Raw genomic sequence first — 16927 nt, forward strand, 5'->3', positions numbered from 1 at the left:
GTTATGACCTTTGTACTCAGATGCTGCTTGACGTAGGTTGCTAAGCCTTTTAAAATTTTGCACATGGAGGATATGAAACAAAATAATTTTCTTAGGTTTTATATATACAATTGAATAACCAAAAACTCATAAATTACTATATTGATACCATAAAATTTCACTATAATTTATCAAACTTAGTAACTAAGCCATATTTCAGCCTAAAAAAAATATGAAATTTTGAGCAGACTAAAGACACAACCTACCTCCTTGTAATTTTGGTTTGAAAGAAAGAGATGGCATCCAAAGATGTTAAAATGGCTGAGAAAGCTACTAGGGGGACATTCTGAGCTTTCGATTGGTTATTCATGTCATATATAGAAATAAGTGTATATAAGGGAGTGTTTCCAAAAACAGAAAGAGGTGGGCGGGTTCCACTGTGTTTGATTTATTACACGAGCAATATCATAGAAAATTGAAAAGATGAGAGACTTATATTTTACATTCTAGCTTGTCAATATCAGTAATTAGAGTTCCTATTTCATATGAAACTAAAGATTTAGTATTCTGACATCACAAACATCTAATTTGAACCAGTGCTGCATTCAACATACCACGTAACACACAAAAATCAATGTTTAACTGTTTTTAATATTTACTTTTAAATTAAGAACTTCAGTAAGGTATAATACTAAAATTTGAATTATAATCTACAGTTTGATACCAAACTTATGGACATAAGTTCATGAGATAGTAGTTCGATAAAATTTTGAATGTGAGTTAAGAAATGCGATGACATGGCCTTTCACCTATGATCTGTCTGCAAAGGGTTAAGTGAGAATGTTTCAGTGATGGGATGCAAACCATAGACCCTCAGATTCACTAACATACTAATTAGTAGGCCATTATTTAAATTCAATTTAATATCTCTCATCACCATTTGCTTTGCCCTAGCTGCATATATTCCTCCAAACACACCAAAAAATTATTTTTAAACCTGTTATTTTAAACTTATTGAATAAAACTTTTGCACAATGTAGCTTTTCAATGAAAGAACCAATTTTTATCGGAGTTGGCTTTTTTTTAGATAAGCAGCTGATGATCAATAAGCCCATTTTCTGTAGCAGTTAATGTAAAAATTATATTACAAGCAGTAAAACGATAATATCTATCCTATAAACAGATTATTAGGAGCTTAAAAAATGTATTAATATTTACTTATATAGAGTTATTACAATAACAGCTAAAAAAAGCCTCAAGTTCTTAATATCTGACAAATGGTTCAATGTTCTCACTTCATCTAACAGCTGTCTAAGTCTTTGAAGTTGAGCTTCTAATTGTCGATTGTGGTCCTCCAAGATTTGCATCCTTGCTTCAAGCCTTCCTTCATGCTGTCGTAACAACTTGGCCTCAGCTATCAATTCATCATCTCTACTCAGAGCTTGACCATTCTGGTCCTCAGTAGCTGTAGCAGGGAGTGAGAGCCCTGTTCTTGATTCCCTCAGCAGATCATATTCAGCCTGAAGATGCCTGAAAATATTAAAACTTCAAGTTTTAACCAGTAGTTTTTAATTTGGTGTAAGGATACAATGACAAACTGTGATGTCAGTTTGAAAGCTGAAATGATATCTTAAAAAACATATCCAAGATGTTGTTTTCTAAGTTTTCATGAGAATACTGACTTAGTTTCAGAACAAATACTAAGACCCTGAAATTATATTAAAGGAACATATTTCACAGAAAGACAGTCAATGAAGTAACAGACAACATCGTAACACAATCAAATAATGTTTATACTGTTCAAATTCAAATAATACAGCAAGATAATTTTTTAATGAGTTGAAAAAAGAAAACAGATTTAGGGTGAGAAAATAAGAGTTAAGGTCAAATTACAAAAGGTAATTGGTATGCTAATTAATACAAAGAAACTATTCACATCTCCACAAGTTTGCAGTAATGATATAATCTTTAAATTACTATCATATTACAATATTTTTATCTGTATGTTACAGGTGCCTTACAGAAGGTAATTGGTATGCTAATTAATACAAAGAAACTATTCACATCTCCACAAGTTTGCAGTAATGATATAATCTTTAAATTACTATCATATTACAACATTTTTATCCGTATGTTACAGGTGCCTTACAGAAGGTAATTGGTATGCTAATTAATACAAAGAAACTATTCACATCTCCACAAGTTTGCAGTAATGATATAATCTTTAAATTACTATCATATTACAACATTTTTATCTGTATGTTACAGGTGCCGTAACCTGGAAATATTTAAACATCATACATACTTATTTTCCTCCTCGAGTTCTTGAATCATGGCTTCTAGTTCTTCTTTTTGATCAGAATCAATGACTGCCATTATCTGGGCTGGACTACAAGGCTTCAAAATAAAAGTTGAGAATTATAAACTTAAAGCTATCACTAGCAAAGTGATGTGGAGAAAAATCTCTCACTTAGTAATAATATTTTAAGTAAACTAACTTCTATGCTGATTATAAGTGAGCATCTATTAAACTTAATAGATCTAAGTAAATTAAGGCTCAAGAACGGAGTAAAATTTCAAAATAAGAAAGAACTTTGCCACCAAGAACCAAATTTATAAAGATCAAAGATTTTTAGTTCCATGATTGGTGGAAAGATTCATAATGAGTCAAACAAACACCAATGTCTTAAACATTTATAGCTTTTACTGCTGATAATTGAAACAAGTTAAAACTTTTGAGAAGTTTCCAATAATGACGAATGAAAATTGCTTACCAAAGGTAAAGAGTTCTCTCCACTTAGTGTTTGACAATACTGGACAATCAGCTGGTGCTCATCTTCACTTCTGTAATACATTACACATCAAAGTCTGAATCAATTTCTCGTTCTATAAGCAATTACCTTTTCAACACGTACATTTAAAACAACGGAAAGCACAATTACTGTTTACGCAGTGCTCAATTACTTAACATGTACTCCAAAAAAGTGTCATATGTAAACAAATCTAAACATTATAACTAAGTAGCAGATAGATAGCAGTGCTCAATTACTTAATGTGTACTCCAAAAAGTGTCATATGTAAACAAATCTAAACATTATAACTAAATGGCAGATAGAGAGCAGTGCTCAATTACTTAACGTGTACTCCAAAAAGTGTCATATGTAAACAAATCTAAACATTATAACTAAGTAGCAGATAAATAACTTTAGGAAAAATACAGAAATTTCAACTTACGAATCAGGAGTTGAATTGTTTCTACCCCTAAGTTCAACTTCAGCTAATCTGCAATAGATAAGTAATCATAAAGGTTAAGTATATTTACAATTAAAAGCAATACAACATTAAAATATTGTGTAACATTTTAATGTTGTATTCCTTTTAATTGTAAATAGATCTTTTACACAAGCATCATTTTTAAATTATTTAAAAGTAAGTATTAAAAAGTTTTAACTTCCACACAACCCTAATTCCATATCAAATCCTCATCTCCCATATTCTGAATTCACATTTATAACTGGAAAATACTGTATCTATATATATACATCTTATTGGCAACAAAGTTAAGTTAAATTACTGTGAGTTATTAATGATATCACTTGCCTGCTGGCATACAGTTCCAGCCGGGAATGCATTTCTTGTGACGATAATGTGTGCTGAGGAGATGGAGCAGGACTTTCCAAGTCGTCTCCTTCCAAGACTGTCTGAACTGGTAAGTATCCCAATCTAGGGTGCTTCTTGAAGTAATGCTTGGACTTTAGTTTATTGCGTACAACTCTTGTAAAGTCTCGCACATCTTCTCCTGAGGTTGTCTATACAGTGATTTAAATAAATTCACAGACTGTCATGATTATCTCAACTTGAAAACCCTTAAGAGTAATCTTCTGTTTCCCCATGCCAAATCTCATTTAAAGAACTGACGAATAATTAAGATATCATTTATATAATATGCCTGACTTTAACGACAAAGAATCCATTTTGAGACAATAAAGTTTGAACATGTCTTGAATGGGTAATGAACGAAACTATTACAAAACCTTGTTGAAACGTTGTGCATTTGTTACTATGTTAAACTTGTAAAAAAAGCTTTCTTCATTACCCATTCAAGCCATCTTCAAAGTCAATATCTGACTTTACCAACTACTAAATAATTGGATTTATTTTCTACATATTATCAACTAATACATAACTAGACATCTTTTCTATAACACACCTGATTTCAAAAAACAACCAGACATCTCTTTATGCTATGTTTGACTTCAGAAGTCAATAACAAAATATTTCCCATATACTATACCTGATTTCAAAACTAATAACAAGATATTGATTCTATGTCATGACTGACCTCAAAACCAATAACCAAATATCATTTCTACATCATGTTTATTGACAAAAACTAATCTATCACTAAGTATTTCTTCTATACATTTCTTACTTCATAAACTAATACACAAATTATTCTTGCTGTATTCTATATATGTGACACATTTAGAGGTGAAAGTAAGGTCCATGAATAAAAAAGTTGGTAACCTTTAAATTTTTGTTAAAAAACACCATATTCCAATTATTTATCAACTGTTTACCGTTGTACAATATTCTTGAACTGGATGGGTTAACTTGTGAGCCTTTGATTTTCTTGCTGAGAAGAAACAACTCTGACAGATATCAAAGTTGAAACATTTCAAGCATCGATACCTAAAGCAACAAAAAAATAAAGCTATATATCCTCAGGATTCTATATTTTAATGCTATTACTATATGCAACATTTGGTAAGATTATAGAATTGAAAATCTCAGTAATAAAAACTGTTCTTAACAAGAACCAAAGGTGGTGGTTGTTTTCTTAGTGGAAAGCTTCACAATGGGCTATCTATACTCTGTCCACAGTGGGAAAGTGAACCTCAGATTTTAGTGTTAAGTCCGTAAACTTACAGCTGACCCACTGGGGGATAAGAACCAAAGAATTCAAAACTAACAATAACCTGAGATCCTTACAACCATTATTAAACTTTCTTCTTTCCTTTAGAAAAATCCAGTTAATTAGCTTCTTTAATAATCTTCAAGATTTTATTAAAACCTATGAGGCTACAAAGAAGATTACAATATTTGATGAGAAGCATTCTGATGTTTAGAGGGATTAAAAATGTTCAACTATCTTTGAATATTTTGGGTCAACAACAACAACAAAAATAAAACTATTCAAATTCTCCTGATCCAAGCCTGACTTCATAAGTTCATTAATTATTCATATTTTCTACTCTTAACTAAAATAGCTTAAATTTTTTCAACCTTAAGATTTAACTTATGGTTTAGTAAAAAGAAGTCAGAGTTATTCAACTTTCTACTGGTAATGTTTTTTTAAGATCTGTAAAAAAATAAAAACAAAACAACAAAGTTAACTATCTTCTCAGAGTTAATAATTTTAAACCTGTCAGTCTTTATTGGTTTAATAAATGGTTTAAAAAGAAATGTGTATAACAGCATTTCAACTATATATTGTTGAAGAGGCCTTTTATTTAATAATAGAGCTCATCAGAGTGGCTTGATTACAACAAATAGTTTCAGTAAAAATGCTTTTTTTTCACGGGTTGCCAAAAAAGAGAACATCATTTAATTTTTAGAAACTTTAAAGTTTGAGGAATATATTACAAATAAGTTATTATACTGGTTGATAATTAATCATACAAAGAATCCGCTCTTCCATCATCAGTTTTAACAAAAAAAGTAATTTCAATTATTTCCACTCAGAAAAGTACCATTTATTTTTAATACTTCCTGTACAACTTGTTTGATTAAAATGTTGACTCTTAAGATCCGATTTTGGTTGGGCATTATCTGTTTTTTTATTTTTAAATATTTTTATTTTACAGTATAATCATTCTCTATATACTGTACAGATTCAAAAAATGACCAATTGTTATCAATAACAAAAATGGTAAAAAAAAAACACCGCAAACTCTTGTTCAAAAGAGATTCCCGATATAAAATCACGAGGAACAGTATGTTAGCAGTGCGCCACCTATACTCTAAGACAGTAAGATCTACAAGTAAGAAATAATAATATTAGTTGAGCCATGCAACAGGACTATCAGGCACAATATGTTTAAATGACTTCCCGAGTAGACGTTAGACTAATTAGGAATCTCTCATATTTTATTTTGGACTCTGACTTCATCAATCATAAAAGTAATTGTATTTGTGAAGTAAATATTTCTTGTATTTTGCTAAAACACCAAGTATTTCACTCATCTAAACCTAGGTAATAAAAATAGTTACATCCAGTTATTAATCACTGATAACATTAAAATAAAAAATATCAAGTTAGCATAAAATGATAAAAAAAAAAAGCTTTCACCTGAAGCCAACAATGGGATACAGTTTACAAATGTTACATTTAGCTTGGTGCTTAGCTGTCTCAGCTGCAGCAAGTCTGTGGAGAACAGGTAGCCATACTAAGGACTGAGGCTCCTGCTGAAGCCATGCCAAGAAATGAATTACCTGAATTTCTTTCTTCTTGCTACCCTGTGAAAACACAAAGTTCAAAACCTTGATTTAATCTAAAGTTTTCTCTCTATTTAATTGTACTAGCCATATAAATATTATTAATAAGGACTTTTTTGTTTTCTTTATTTCACTTTTTCGTATATTTAAAAATGTGGTGTTTGGATTTCTAACCATTTAACTATGTTATACATGTTCTACTTCCATAGCTATTCTATTTCTATTTTATTTAGTAGAATATTTCTCTGTTTTATGAGCTAACTTTCTTTTCCCACATTTCCAGTCCAATGAAGTATTTCAATTTTTTTTTTTTACTATCAATGTAGTTAAACAAGTTCACTACCAAGTTAAGTAATGTTTTTTAAAACTATACTAACAACATTTTTTTTTCAATTCTAACCTTTGTTAAGCACTTGCTTTGACGATTTCATCTGGTTTGGGACAAATTTTGACTAGATCACATAAGAATAACAGAATGAAGAGTATATACAAAACAATTACACAGATTAATTGGCCAAAATATTCATGAAGGTTCAAAAAGCTGCATTCTAGCCCTTGTTTCAACTCCTGTGTGTATCATCTAGACTTAAGTAAGATGGTTCTACCTTTTATTTTAAAAATCAATTTTAAACCTACTTAATTGCCTAAATTTTTAAGTCTATATAAATCATCTGTTTTGTATTTTCAAGGTTGCATACGCATCAAATTACTGATTTTATAGAACCATACAACATTTTATGTAACTTAAAACATAAAAAAATTCTGTGTAAAACTTATAAAAATGATCAAACTATTAGTTACTACAACATTCACATGCTTCCTAGGACTCACAATGGATGAGAGAATGGTAAAGTCTTATTATTTGTTCTAGTCTTCTATATTAAGATACCGATGATTCACAATTTCAGTTACCTTCAGACCAATGAAAAGCAAGAAAACAAATTCTATTTAATAAAAATTTACTTTTTCAAAGCAGCTTCTGACACTTGGTTCAATATTACTTCCTCCAAATGCTGCTATTTCACCTAACATCCTTGGAATCTACAAACAAAAAATAAAGGTAACATGTTACACACCAATTCCACATACGGTATTTACATGTTACACACCAATTCCACATACAGTATTTACATGTTACACACCAATTCCACATACGGTATTTACATGTTACATACCAAATCCACATACAGTATTTACATGTTACACACCAAATCCACATAGAGTATTTACATGTTACACACCAATTCCACATACGGTATTTACATGTTACACACCAATTCCACATACGGTATTTACATGTTACACACCAATTCCACATATAGTATTTACATGTTACACACCAATTCCACATATAGTATTTACATGTTACACACCAATTCCACATACAGTATTTACGTTACACACCAATTCCACATACAGTATTTACATGTTACACACCAATTCCACATACAGTATTTACATGTTACACACCAATTCCACATACAGTATTTACATGTTACACACCAATTCCACATACAGTATTTACATGTTACACACCAAATCCACATACAGTATTTACCTTTTATATAACAAATACACACATAATATTTTTTCATTAGCATTTTAAGGAGAGAGTTCATTGAAATTTAAATAGGTTCTGTGGTTATCATATTTATATGATTATGAAAACAAGTTTCAAATGTTGAATTCTAAGATAATATAAAAAACAACCATAAGCTGTTTTAGAGCATAGACACATTAGGCAACCCACTGTGTCCACCATGGGGAATCAAATCCCAGATTTTAGCATTGTAAGACCAGAAACGTACTGCTGTTACACTGGGGGACATATCAACATCAACTTAATTTTAAAAATCAACCTTCATGAACTTAACAAGTATATGTATCCTGAGAACTATAAAAATGAAACTGATTAAATACCTGCATACAGTCATAGAGTAGAAGACCAAGTTTTCTCTCATCCACAGATCCTTTGACATCAGCAATTAAACGAAAGAGATCTATGGTGATAAAGTAGCAAAATATGAAAACAATCACCGAACAGGAAAAGTACTTAAAACCTTCTAAAACGTACCAAACAAATTTCATAAGTACAACAGCAGTATACTATTTTAGGAACAGAAGAGGTTTTTAGAAATTCAAAAAAGAACATAAATATTTTTAGAAATATACAAGTAAAAGTTTTAATACTGGAACCAAGAAGTAGATATACCATTAACAACATATTAACTGATTAATTTTATTATTTTTTTAAATCAGTGAACATAAAATTTAAATATACACAAACAAAAACTGCTTATTTTTTCATGAAGACAGTACAAATATATTTTAGGAATAATTTAATGAAAAGTTTTAATATACACCAGGAAAATGTCTAAATGCAATTTTTTCTTTTGCAAAAAATACAGTAGTTATTAACATCTCAAAATATTCGTAATGAAATCAAAGGCTGTTTTATTTAAACACTGATAGATGATGGAACAAGATGATGTAATATGTTTATGATACAGTTGTATTTCTAAGGAGTGTTTATGTACAGTTAATTACTTTATTAAGATTCAAATCCATTTAGTTCAAAAACAGTAGAGACATACAACCATTATAACACATGCTATTTCTGTAATGTTGTGGACATTTTATGAAATTTCTCTACCTCTTTGACATTCAATATGATCTATTTAGATATAATCCCAATTTAAAATAAAAACATTCATGCTTTCATCATAGAAATATCTATTACTGTCCAAGAATTAATTCAGTTTTGACTTCTAAGTATTTTTATAATTTATCTCCAGCTATTTTAAATCATTTAAAATTTGATGATTGGTCAACCCCTAATATTAAGTTATTTAAATTTAAAATGTGTATTAAATAATTTCTCAATTTTTGGTTTAACAAATGAGTAAATAAATTTTCTTTTATGATTACTTATCATTCATGACTATAACTTTTATCAATTAATTAAAAAAAATTATTGATGAAAATCATATTCCTTAGGAATTTTTTTTGTGATTTTTTGAAGTGTTTACAATTAATGTTGTATGATTTAGCTCCTTAACATAACTCTCTACTGGTCTTTAACAATCATCTACCTTTCTATTTAATATTTTAGGTTCCTTACTTGAAATATTTAATTTTGCTAGTGTAGGTTGCTATATTTTATGAAAATCTATACACACAAACATATTATTTCAGACTGTAGATTGAAAAACTAAACCTTTCACAATTATGGCAAACTATTGGCTTTAAGACTCTGAATATTATAATAATAATAATAAGCATATTCTGGGAAAATTACACAACTCTTATTATCTTTATGAAAGTAATTAAGTTCCATGGGATGTAATAAAATAATATAATGCAATTATTTCAAATCAGATCAAAATATCTAACATTTTATTGAAAGTAATACTTACATCTGAATTTATTTTCCAGAGTGCCTCTACACAGAAGGACAATACCCACTTTGAAAGACAAGATACGAAGATGTCCTACTCTGGAGGTGCTAGTTAAAGATTTCAAGATCCACAAAAATTAAACTAAAGTTTTGTTTTATTAAAAAGTAAAATTCTATAATTAAGTGGGAATTCTATAATAAAAACATGATATACAATAAAGATCTGTTGATCTTTGATAAATCTCATCAGTTCTTAAAGAAAAGACAAAAACGAATACCTGCTCACATTACACCATTTTGACTTCAGATACATTTCACATATTTTTCAATTAATCCGAACATCACAATAGGTGCTCTATGCTGGGCCCACTGCAGAGATTGAACTCTGCATTTTAGTTTCATAAGCCTTCAAACTTACTGGGAAAGGGTGGGGGTAAACAAGACATATGACAATGTTTCACACTAGACAAACAACACTGGACATGTAATAAGAACAGCTTTTTAGATTAAAAACAAATTGCTATTAGAGAAATGTGAGAAAAAAAAAAGGGCACAAGAAAAATCAATGTCACACGATCATAATCAGAGTTATGGGACGTAAACTAAATATTGTTAAAACAAATCTTAAAAATACACTGATATGTGGCATTTTTATCACTTTTGAGGTTTCAAATTACCAAAATTTTGTTGAGAGATATTGTTTAAAAATCAAAAACATTAAAAAAATTTTATTCTTGTTTCAGAATTTCAATATTTGTTGTTGTTGGTCAAAAAATTCCATTTTATATAACCAGTCAGTTTCAAGATGTTTAATATTTCACAAAAAAACAAACAAACTATGTCTATACTTTATTTCACCAATTCCAGTAGTCCCCACTTTTGGCTATATAAACTGTAAGAAACATGACAAAAACTTAAAAAATTTGTCATGTTGGGCATCGTGATTTTTACTAACAGTTTTGGTTATTTAATAAATAATAATAAGTTGTCTTATGTGTGTGCATTGTTTGAATACAATAAACTTAACAATAATATTTAATAAATAAGAATCTGAGTCATTTCAATATTTTGTCATCAACTATCATACCCACTAAACCTATATAATGTTTTCATACAAGAAAATTTCTGTAGCTTTGAAACAGACAAAATTTAACATGAAAATATTTTTAAGAATGAACAGAACATCTAAAAACAGTTATAAAAAATTCTCAGATCTGTGGTTTCTCCCAAGTCTTCTATACTTCCTAATAGATTCCTTTATTCATCCCTACAAGAGCTCTGGATAGTCAATTTTGTGCAAAACCCATAAATGATTTCTAGTAAAGAATGATAAACCTGTTAACAACAAACTGAAATGTGACATATCATCTAACTTCTAGTGAAGAATGAGAAACCTAATAACTGTAAACTGAACTGTGAAATATCAACTCGTTTTAGTAAAGAACGAAAAACCTGTTAACAACAAAATGAACAGTGACATATCATCTAACTTCTAGTGAAGAATGAGAAACCTAACTAACTGTAAACTGAACTGTGAAATATCAACTCGTTTTAGTAAAGAATGAAAAACCTGTTAACAACAAAATGAACAGTGACATATCATCTAACTTCTAGTGAAGAATGAGAAACCTACTAACTGTAAACTGAACTGTGAAATATCAACTCGTTTTAGTAAAGAATGAAAAAACTTAAGGACAAATTAAACTGTGACATACAAACTCATTTTAATAATGAATGAAAACCTGTTAACAACAACCTGAAATGCGACATAACTCAATTTTGGTAATGACTAAGTAATGACAGTAAAAGAACAAAGATCTACTAATAATAAATAAACTATGCTGGGGCATCAGAACTTAAGGAGATGAACATTAGCATTTGTCAAATGATCTGTCTAGAGATTCAGCAAACATTATTTAAGATATGTATATAAATTGTTTTCCAGTGGCTGATCAACTTACTTGTCATAAAGACTGAGTAACCAGTTAAGACAGAGATCCATACAGAGCGGCTTCTGCATTAATGAGGAGTGTTCACTTGATACACTGTCATAAACAGTGGCTAGACATGTAAGGATTTCAGGAACAGTGATTAACTTGTCATTCTGTGCTCTCAAGCCATGGTGGTCAAATGCACTGATTAAATTGTTGAGATGAACAAGATCCACTGAAAGATTAAGCACACCAATTATCGGTTAATTCAAGACAAATAGGCAGAAGAAAATGTCAATTTCAACAACTTTGGAATAGCATTTGATGAATATTGATCGCTGTCTGAAAACATGTTTGAGGATTAAGTTATATAAACATAAAAATTAAATGTTTATTGTTCCTCTACTTTAGAGATAACAACTTTCGACAAAAATGATATAAAATTATGGTGTAAAACTTAATTATATGTAATGCACTCCATACATCAGATGATACAAGTACTTGTATACATAAGATTTATACAAACTGTTTTTGATATGAAAGAACCTGTAGAGTATTATTCCTAGTTTTCGCAATGAAATGAAAACGTACTTTAGTGTTCAAGGAAATAACTACATAGCTCAAATATGTTCATATCTATAAATATTGTGCACCCATGTAAAAACCTTACAGAAGTTTGTTGGATCAGTTGAGAGATACAGTTTCAAAGATGTATAGATTGGATCAGCCCTGTATGCTTAATATATTACTTGCACTGGATGCTGGTTTTGATATATCAGGTAATTGTATAATGGCTGTTCTACTCAAATTCTCCATAGTGACAGCATCAGGTAATGGGCTTGTGAAAAACATTGTGGTTCTTTGTTTCAAGCAGTTCCCATTTAAACTGTCAGCTGGTGAGAAATTAACAAGTTTTGTAGTATACGTTTTTGTTTTAAATTGATGAAAAGTTTAAGAAATATCTCTACAGTTAAAATCCTTCAACAAACAGGATAATTTCTCAGTTCGCTTAAAAGGTTTTTCTAAAGAAACTGTTGTCAAGTTCATCAAAAAGTGATAATGAAGGCAAAAAAAAAAACTACGTCCACTTACGACATAGCCTTCTTTGAACTGCACGTAACTTCATGGCCGTTCTATAAGCTGAAAACTTCACATCATTGAATTCAGCTAAAAAAAAAAAAAAGAGATAAAATCACAGTTAAATAGAATATGTGTGTGTTAACTTGCTGTAAATAAGCACAAGTAAGATACCCTGGAAATATAACACATAAACTGTGCAACACTTGCTTTTCTAAAGCTCTTCTTTAAGGAGTTGTTTATTGGTTTGACTCACAGAGATAGTGATCACTTATTAATTCCCAAATATACAAGTCAGTCATAAATTAGAATTTTTAGAAAAAGAACAAAAAAAAACTCTATAAAATTAATGTATGAAACAAACTTCATTTGGTGTGATTTTAATTTAGATAATCCTTCTTGGTTGCAAATTTGACAAAATCATCTGAATTCCTTCCAGTATTTAGGTAAACATAGTTTATTACATATGACCAAATAACACTAATATCACAGAAGAAAACTAATTAATTTAAAAATAATATTGTAAAAGCTGTAGTAAAATTAGCAAACCTCAGCTTGAGCTGCTATTATAATTTGGTTTTTGTTTTTAATTATAAGACATTAAATGGTACCAACACAAAGCTGAACAAACTCAGCTATAAATTTATTTATTTGCTGAATTTTGCTTAAAGCTACTTGATGGCTATATATATGCATTAACCTTCCCTAATTTAGAAGTGGTAGACTAGAAGAAAGGCAGCTAGTTAATTAACACCACCCACTGCCAACTCATGGGCTACCCTAATCAAATAGTACGACTGACTGTCATATTATAACATCTTCATGGCTAAAAGGGGGAGCACATGTTTCATGGTGGAGTTTAAACCCACGACTCAGAGATTACAAGTACCACAGCCAATAGGTCACTTCTCGCCCAGTTAAAAACAATAATTTTTAACTTGAAGACAAATAATGATTCTTAAACAGAAACTTACATAGTGAATCAAGAAGATCTGTCAGTTTTGGGTGTTCCCAAGTTGTCGTTTCAGTGGTATGACTGTATAAAAAAATGCATTTAGGTTTAACAGGCATAAAAAACAAAACAAAAAAAACATACTAATAATTTCAAATTCATACAATCACAATACCAACTAATAACATATAAAGATCATTCGGAAATATTTTATTCCAATGTTTTTGGTCTAGTTACATCACTTATATGTTTTTTTTTTTTATTAAGAGACCTTGCCCACATTGTGTCATTTGTGAGACATTTTGCTTGTCACTATAATACTAATATTTTATTGTTCTGTGCTCATCCAAGTTTTAAAACGTACTATCATATTTGACATTTTAATACTTAATTATGAAAATTTTTGGTTCTTTTTATGTTACTTGTGTGACTGATATTCTGTTTATTATCCTAATAAAATGAGTTGATGATGATATTCTATTTGTTGTCATGCTCTTATCTGACTGACAGTTGATCTTTCATCTTAACTGACTAAACAGTTACTCTCTAATTCACTATATTATGCACTGTTTAGCTGCCATGTCACTGGAAAAATTCACTATATCATGCACTGTTTAGCTGCCATGTCACTGAAAAAAAAAAGTGAAAGAAAATGGTGCTTAGCAGCTACTGTAAAATTTGCAAGAAAAGACAATATTAACGAGTATTATATTAATTATACGACTGACAACATTTAGCTTACATGATTGTTTAGCTGTAATTTTGTTAAACTACAATGTTACTGCAATGTTTAGATGACATCCCAATTATATGGTTAGCTATCATAATAATTGAGACGACAAACTGTTTGGTCATTACTTATTTACAACATAGTGTAATATTACGAGTTATATATCTTTTGTGAAGAGTGTTTGTCTTATCTACATAAATACCACTGACAGCGTGTAGCTGTCATGTTATATTCACATGGCTGGCAGTATAAAGGTTTTAATAATATCATGCAACTTACTTGATATAATAAGGCACTTTATTTACTGCAACACCACGTTCCCAGGGAGCATCCACAGATGCTGAAATAAAAGTTTTTCATAAAAATCACACAGTCACAAATCTATTTTTATTTTCCTTACTCATATCACAGCATTCAAGAAATGAACAGAATTATTTCTAATATATATATATATTCCTTTCAGGTTATTAAAATACTAATAAATATCAGCACAAATATATATATACACATGTTTTTGTAGATAGACACTACTTTATTCCATGCACCGATGAATAAATTTCATTGAGAAAAATTTAAAATTATGTTTAAAATTTACAAAATGTTGACCAAGGGAACTGTGGAAATAATTCTTTTTTTAGATTATGGTTTTAAAATAAAAAATAATTACATAAATGTTGTTTATAGATCTTGAAATGGATTTCTAATTAATCTCCATTTTCTTGAATCATTAAAGAAATAATGAGCCAACACAATTATTAAAAAGAATAATGAAAGGTATAGATTTAAAAGTGGAAAAAAAAACAACAACTAAATAAAGTATGTTGCACATGTACATTCAGATCTGTATAGTTTAAACTAATGCTTGCAGTGCCATCTGTAAAAAATAACAAAATTAAATTAAACCATGCTCATTAAATGTGTTATTGATTTCTAATTTATAAAATTACTGATTTATTTTTCTCTTTAATTAAAAATAAAAGAAGAATGTACAGATTATTTTATAAACTAGTGTAAGGGTGATTATTACCATTAAGGTATTTCTGTTGAGCTGAACCTCGATCTACTTGAGCTTCTTCAAGCTGCTTCTGTCGATCATCAATGGCTGCCTGCAACTGTCGAAGTTTTGTGTTGAGATCCTCGAGTCGACTATGGTTGGCACTGGAGAGTGGAAGGTTACTGTCTGTGAAACGAGCTGCAGATTTATTCATTACACTAGCCACACTGTGAATAGATTCCATATTCTTCTTGAACTCCTGTAAGTTGCAAAATATATGAAGGATTAATGTTTTAATTTAGATAGCTTAAATTTAAAACCTTGTGTAAGTTTAGCCCTGATGTTACATTTTTATCCTTAGATTAAAATAAAGCTAGACTACTAATCTATATTAATTGATGGTCAAACTAAGAAGTATTATTAATTATAAACTTGTTATGTTCTACATATCCTTTGGAAGTTTCAAACCTTCAATTCATCCAACTGTTCAGTTATTTGGTCCCCAGCAAGATCTGTCACCGGTGTCCACTCTGATGTCTCTGCTTCTGCTGTTTGAAGCTGGCTATTCAGCTCATTCATTCCCTTCTGAAGAGACTGCATTTTCTGAAAGTTTAGTTACCTTTTGTAAATATCCATGAAATGATTGAATATAGAAACTTCAAAGTGATCATGAGTTAGCCACAGCTTTCAGTAACCATGAAATAAATCAAAACAAAAAGTTTTTCAAGCAATGGGAATGAAATCCTTTATAAGAAATATAATGTATCATCAAGTTATACACTCACAAACTAGAATACTCACTGAAAAAACTTCTTCAATTCGTTTTTGTCTTTGTTCTGAACGAGTTACAAGAGAACTCCATTTTTCAGCCAGTTTTCTCACTTCTCTTCGAATACTCTGATTAATTTCCCTGGCCTGTTCTTCAGCACTTCGATATCCTCTACTTTCAATGAGGTCTAGATCCTTGGGCAAAGTGCCTAACATAACATTTAAATATTTAACTTCTATATAAAGTTACATGTATTTGTGACAGCATTCTAGCACAGTTCCCTAATTACTCTGATTAATTTCCCTGGCCTGTTCTTCAGCACTTCGATATCCTCTACTGTCAATGAGGTCTGGATCCTTGGGCAAAGTGCCTAACATAACATTTAAATATTTAACTTCTATATAAAGTTACATGTATTTGTCTGGATCATTGGGCAAAGTGCCTAACATAACATTTAAATATTTAACTTCTATATAAAGTTACATGTATTTGTGACAGCATTCTAGCACAGTTCCCTAATTACTCTGATTAATTTCCCTGGCCTGTTCTTCAGCACTTCGATATCCTCTACTGTCAATGAGGTCTGGATCCTTGGGCAAA

General features: G+C 30.0%; 1 protein-coding gene across 1 annotated transcript in view; it reads right to left on the bottom strand.

The window, feature by feature from the left end:
• The window catches only part of LOC106459004 (dystrophin-like), a 271702-nt gene that overhangs the window by 7054 nt on the left and 247721 nt on the right, over positions 1-16927 (bottom strand). Inside the window, exons 56-72 of the mRNA XM_022385593.1 lie at positions 16360-16521; positions 16027-16161; positions 15592-15817; positions 14844-14904; positions 13857-13918; positions 12898-12972; positions 11836-12040; positions 9894-9982; positions 8398-8477; positions 7441-7518; positions 6332-6498; positions 4560-4671; positions 3580-3788; positions 3214-3261; positions 2754-2823; positions 2285-2376; positions 1275-1509 (exon numbers count right to left, since the gene is read on the bottom strand). Coding sequence (XP_022241301.1) covers positions 1275-1509; positions 2285-2376; positions 2754-2823; positions 3214-3261; positions 3580-3788; positions 4560-4671; positions 6332-6498; positions 7441-7518; positions 8398-8477; positions 9894-9982; positions 11836-12040; positions 12898-12972; positions 13857-13918; positions 14844-14904; positions 15592-15817; positions 16027-16161; positions 16360-16521 — 2106 coding nt within the window. The remainder of the gene's footprint in view (positions 1-1274; positions 1510-2284; positions 2377-2753; positions 2824-3213; positions 3262-3579; positions 3789-4559; positions 4672-6331; positions 6499-7440; positions 7519-8397; positions 8478-9893; positions 9983-11835; positions 12041-12897; positions 12973-13856; positions 13919-14843; positions 14905-15591; positions 15818-16026; positions 16162-16359; positions 16522-16927) is intronic.

The sequence above is a fragment of the Limulus polyphemus genome, unplaced genomic scaffold (assembly GCF_000517525.1).
Source record: "Limulus polyphemus unplaced genomic scaffold, Limulus_polyphemus-2.1.2 Scaffold25, whole genome shotgun sequence".
Taxonomy (NCBI): domain Eukaryota; kingdom Metazoa; phylum Arthropoda; class Merostomata; order Xiphosura; family Limulidae; genus Limulus; species Limulus polyphemus.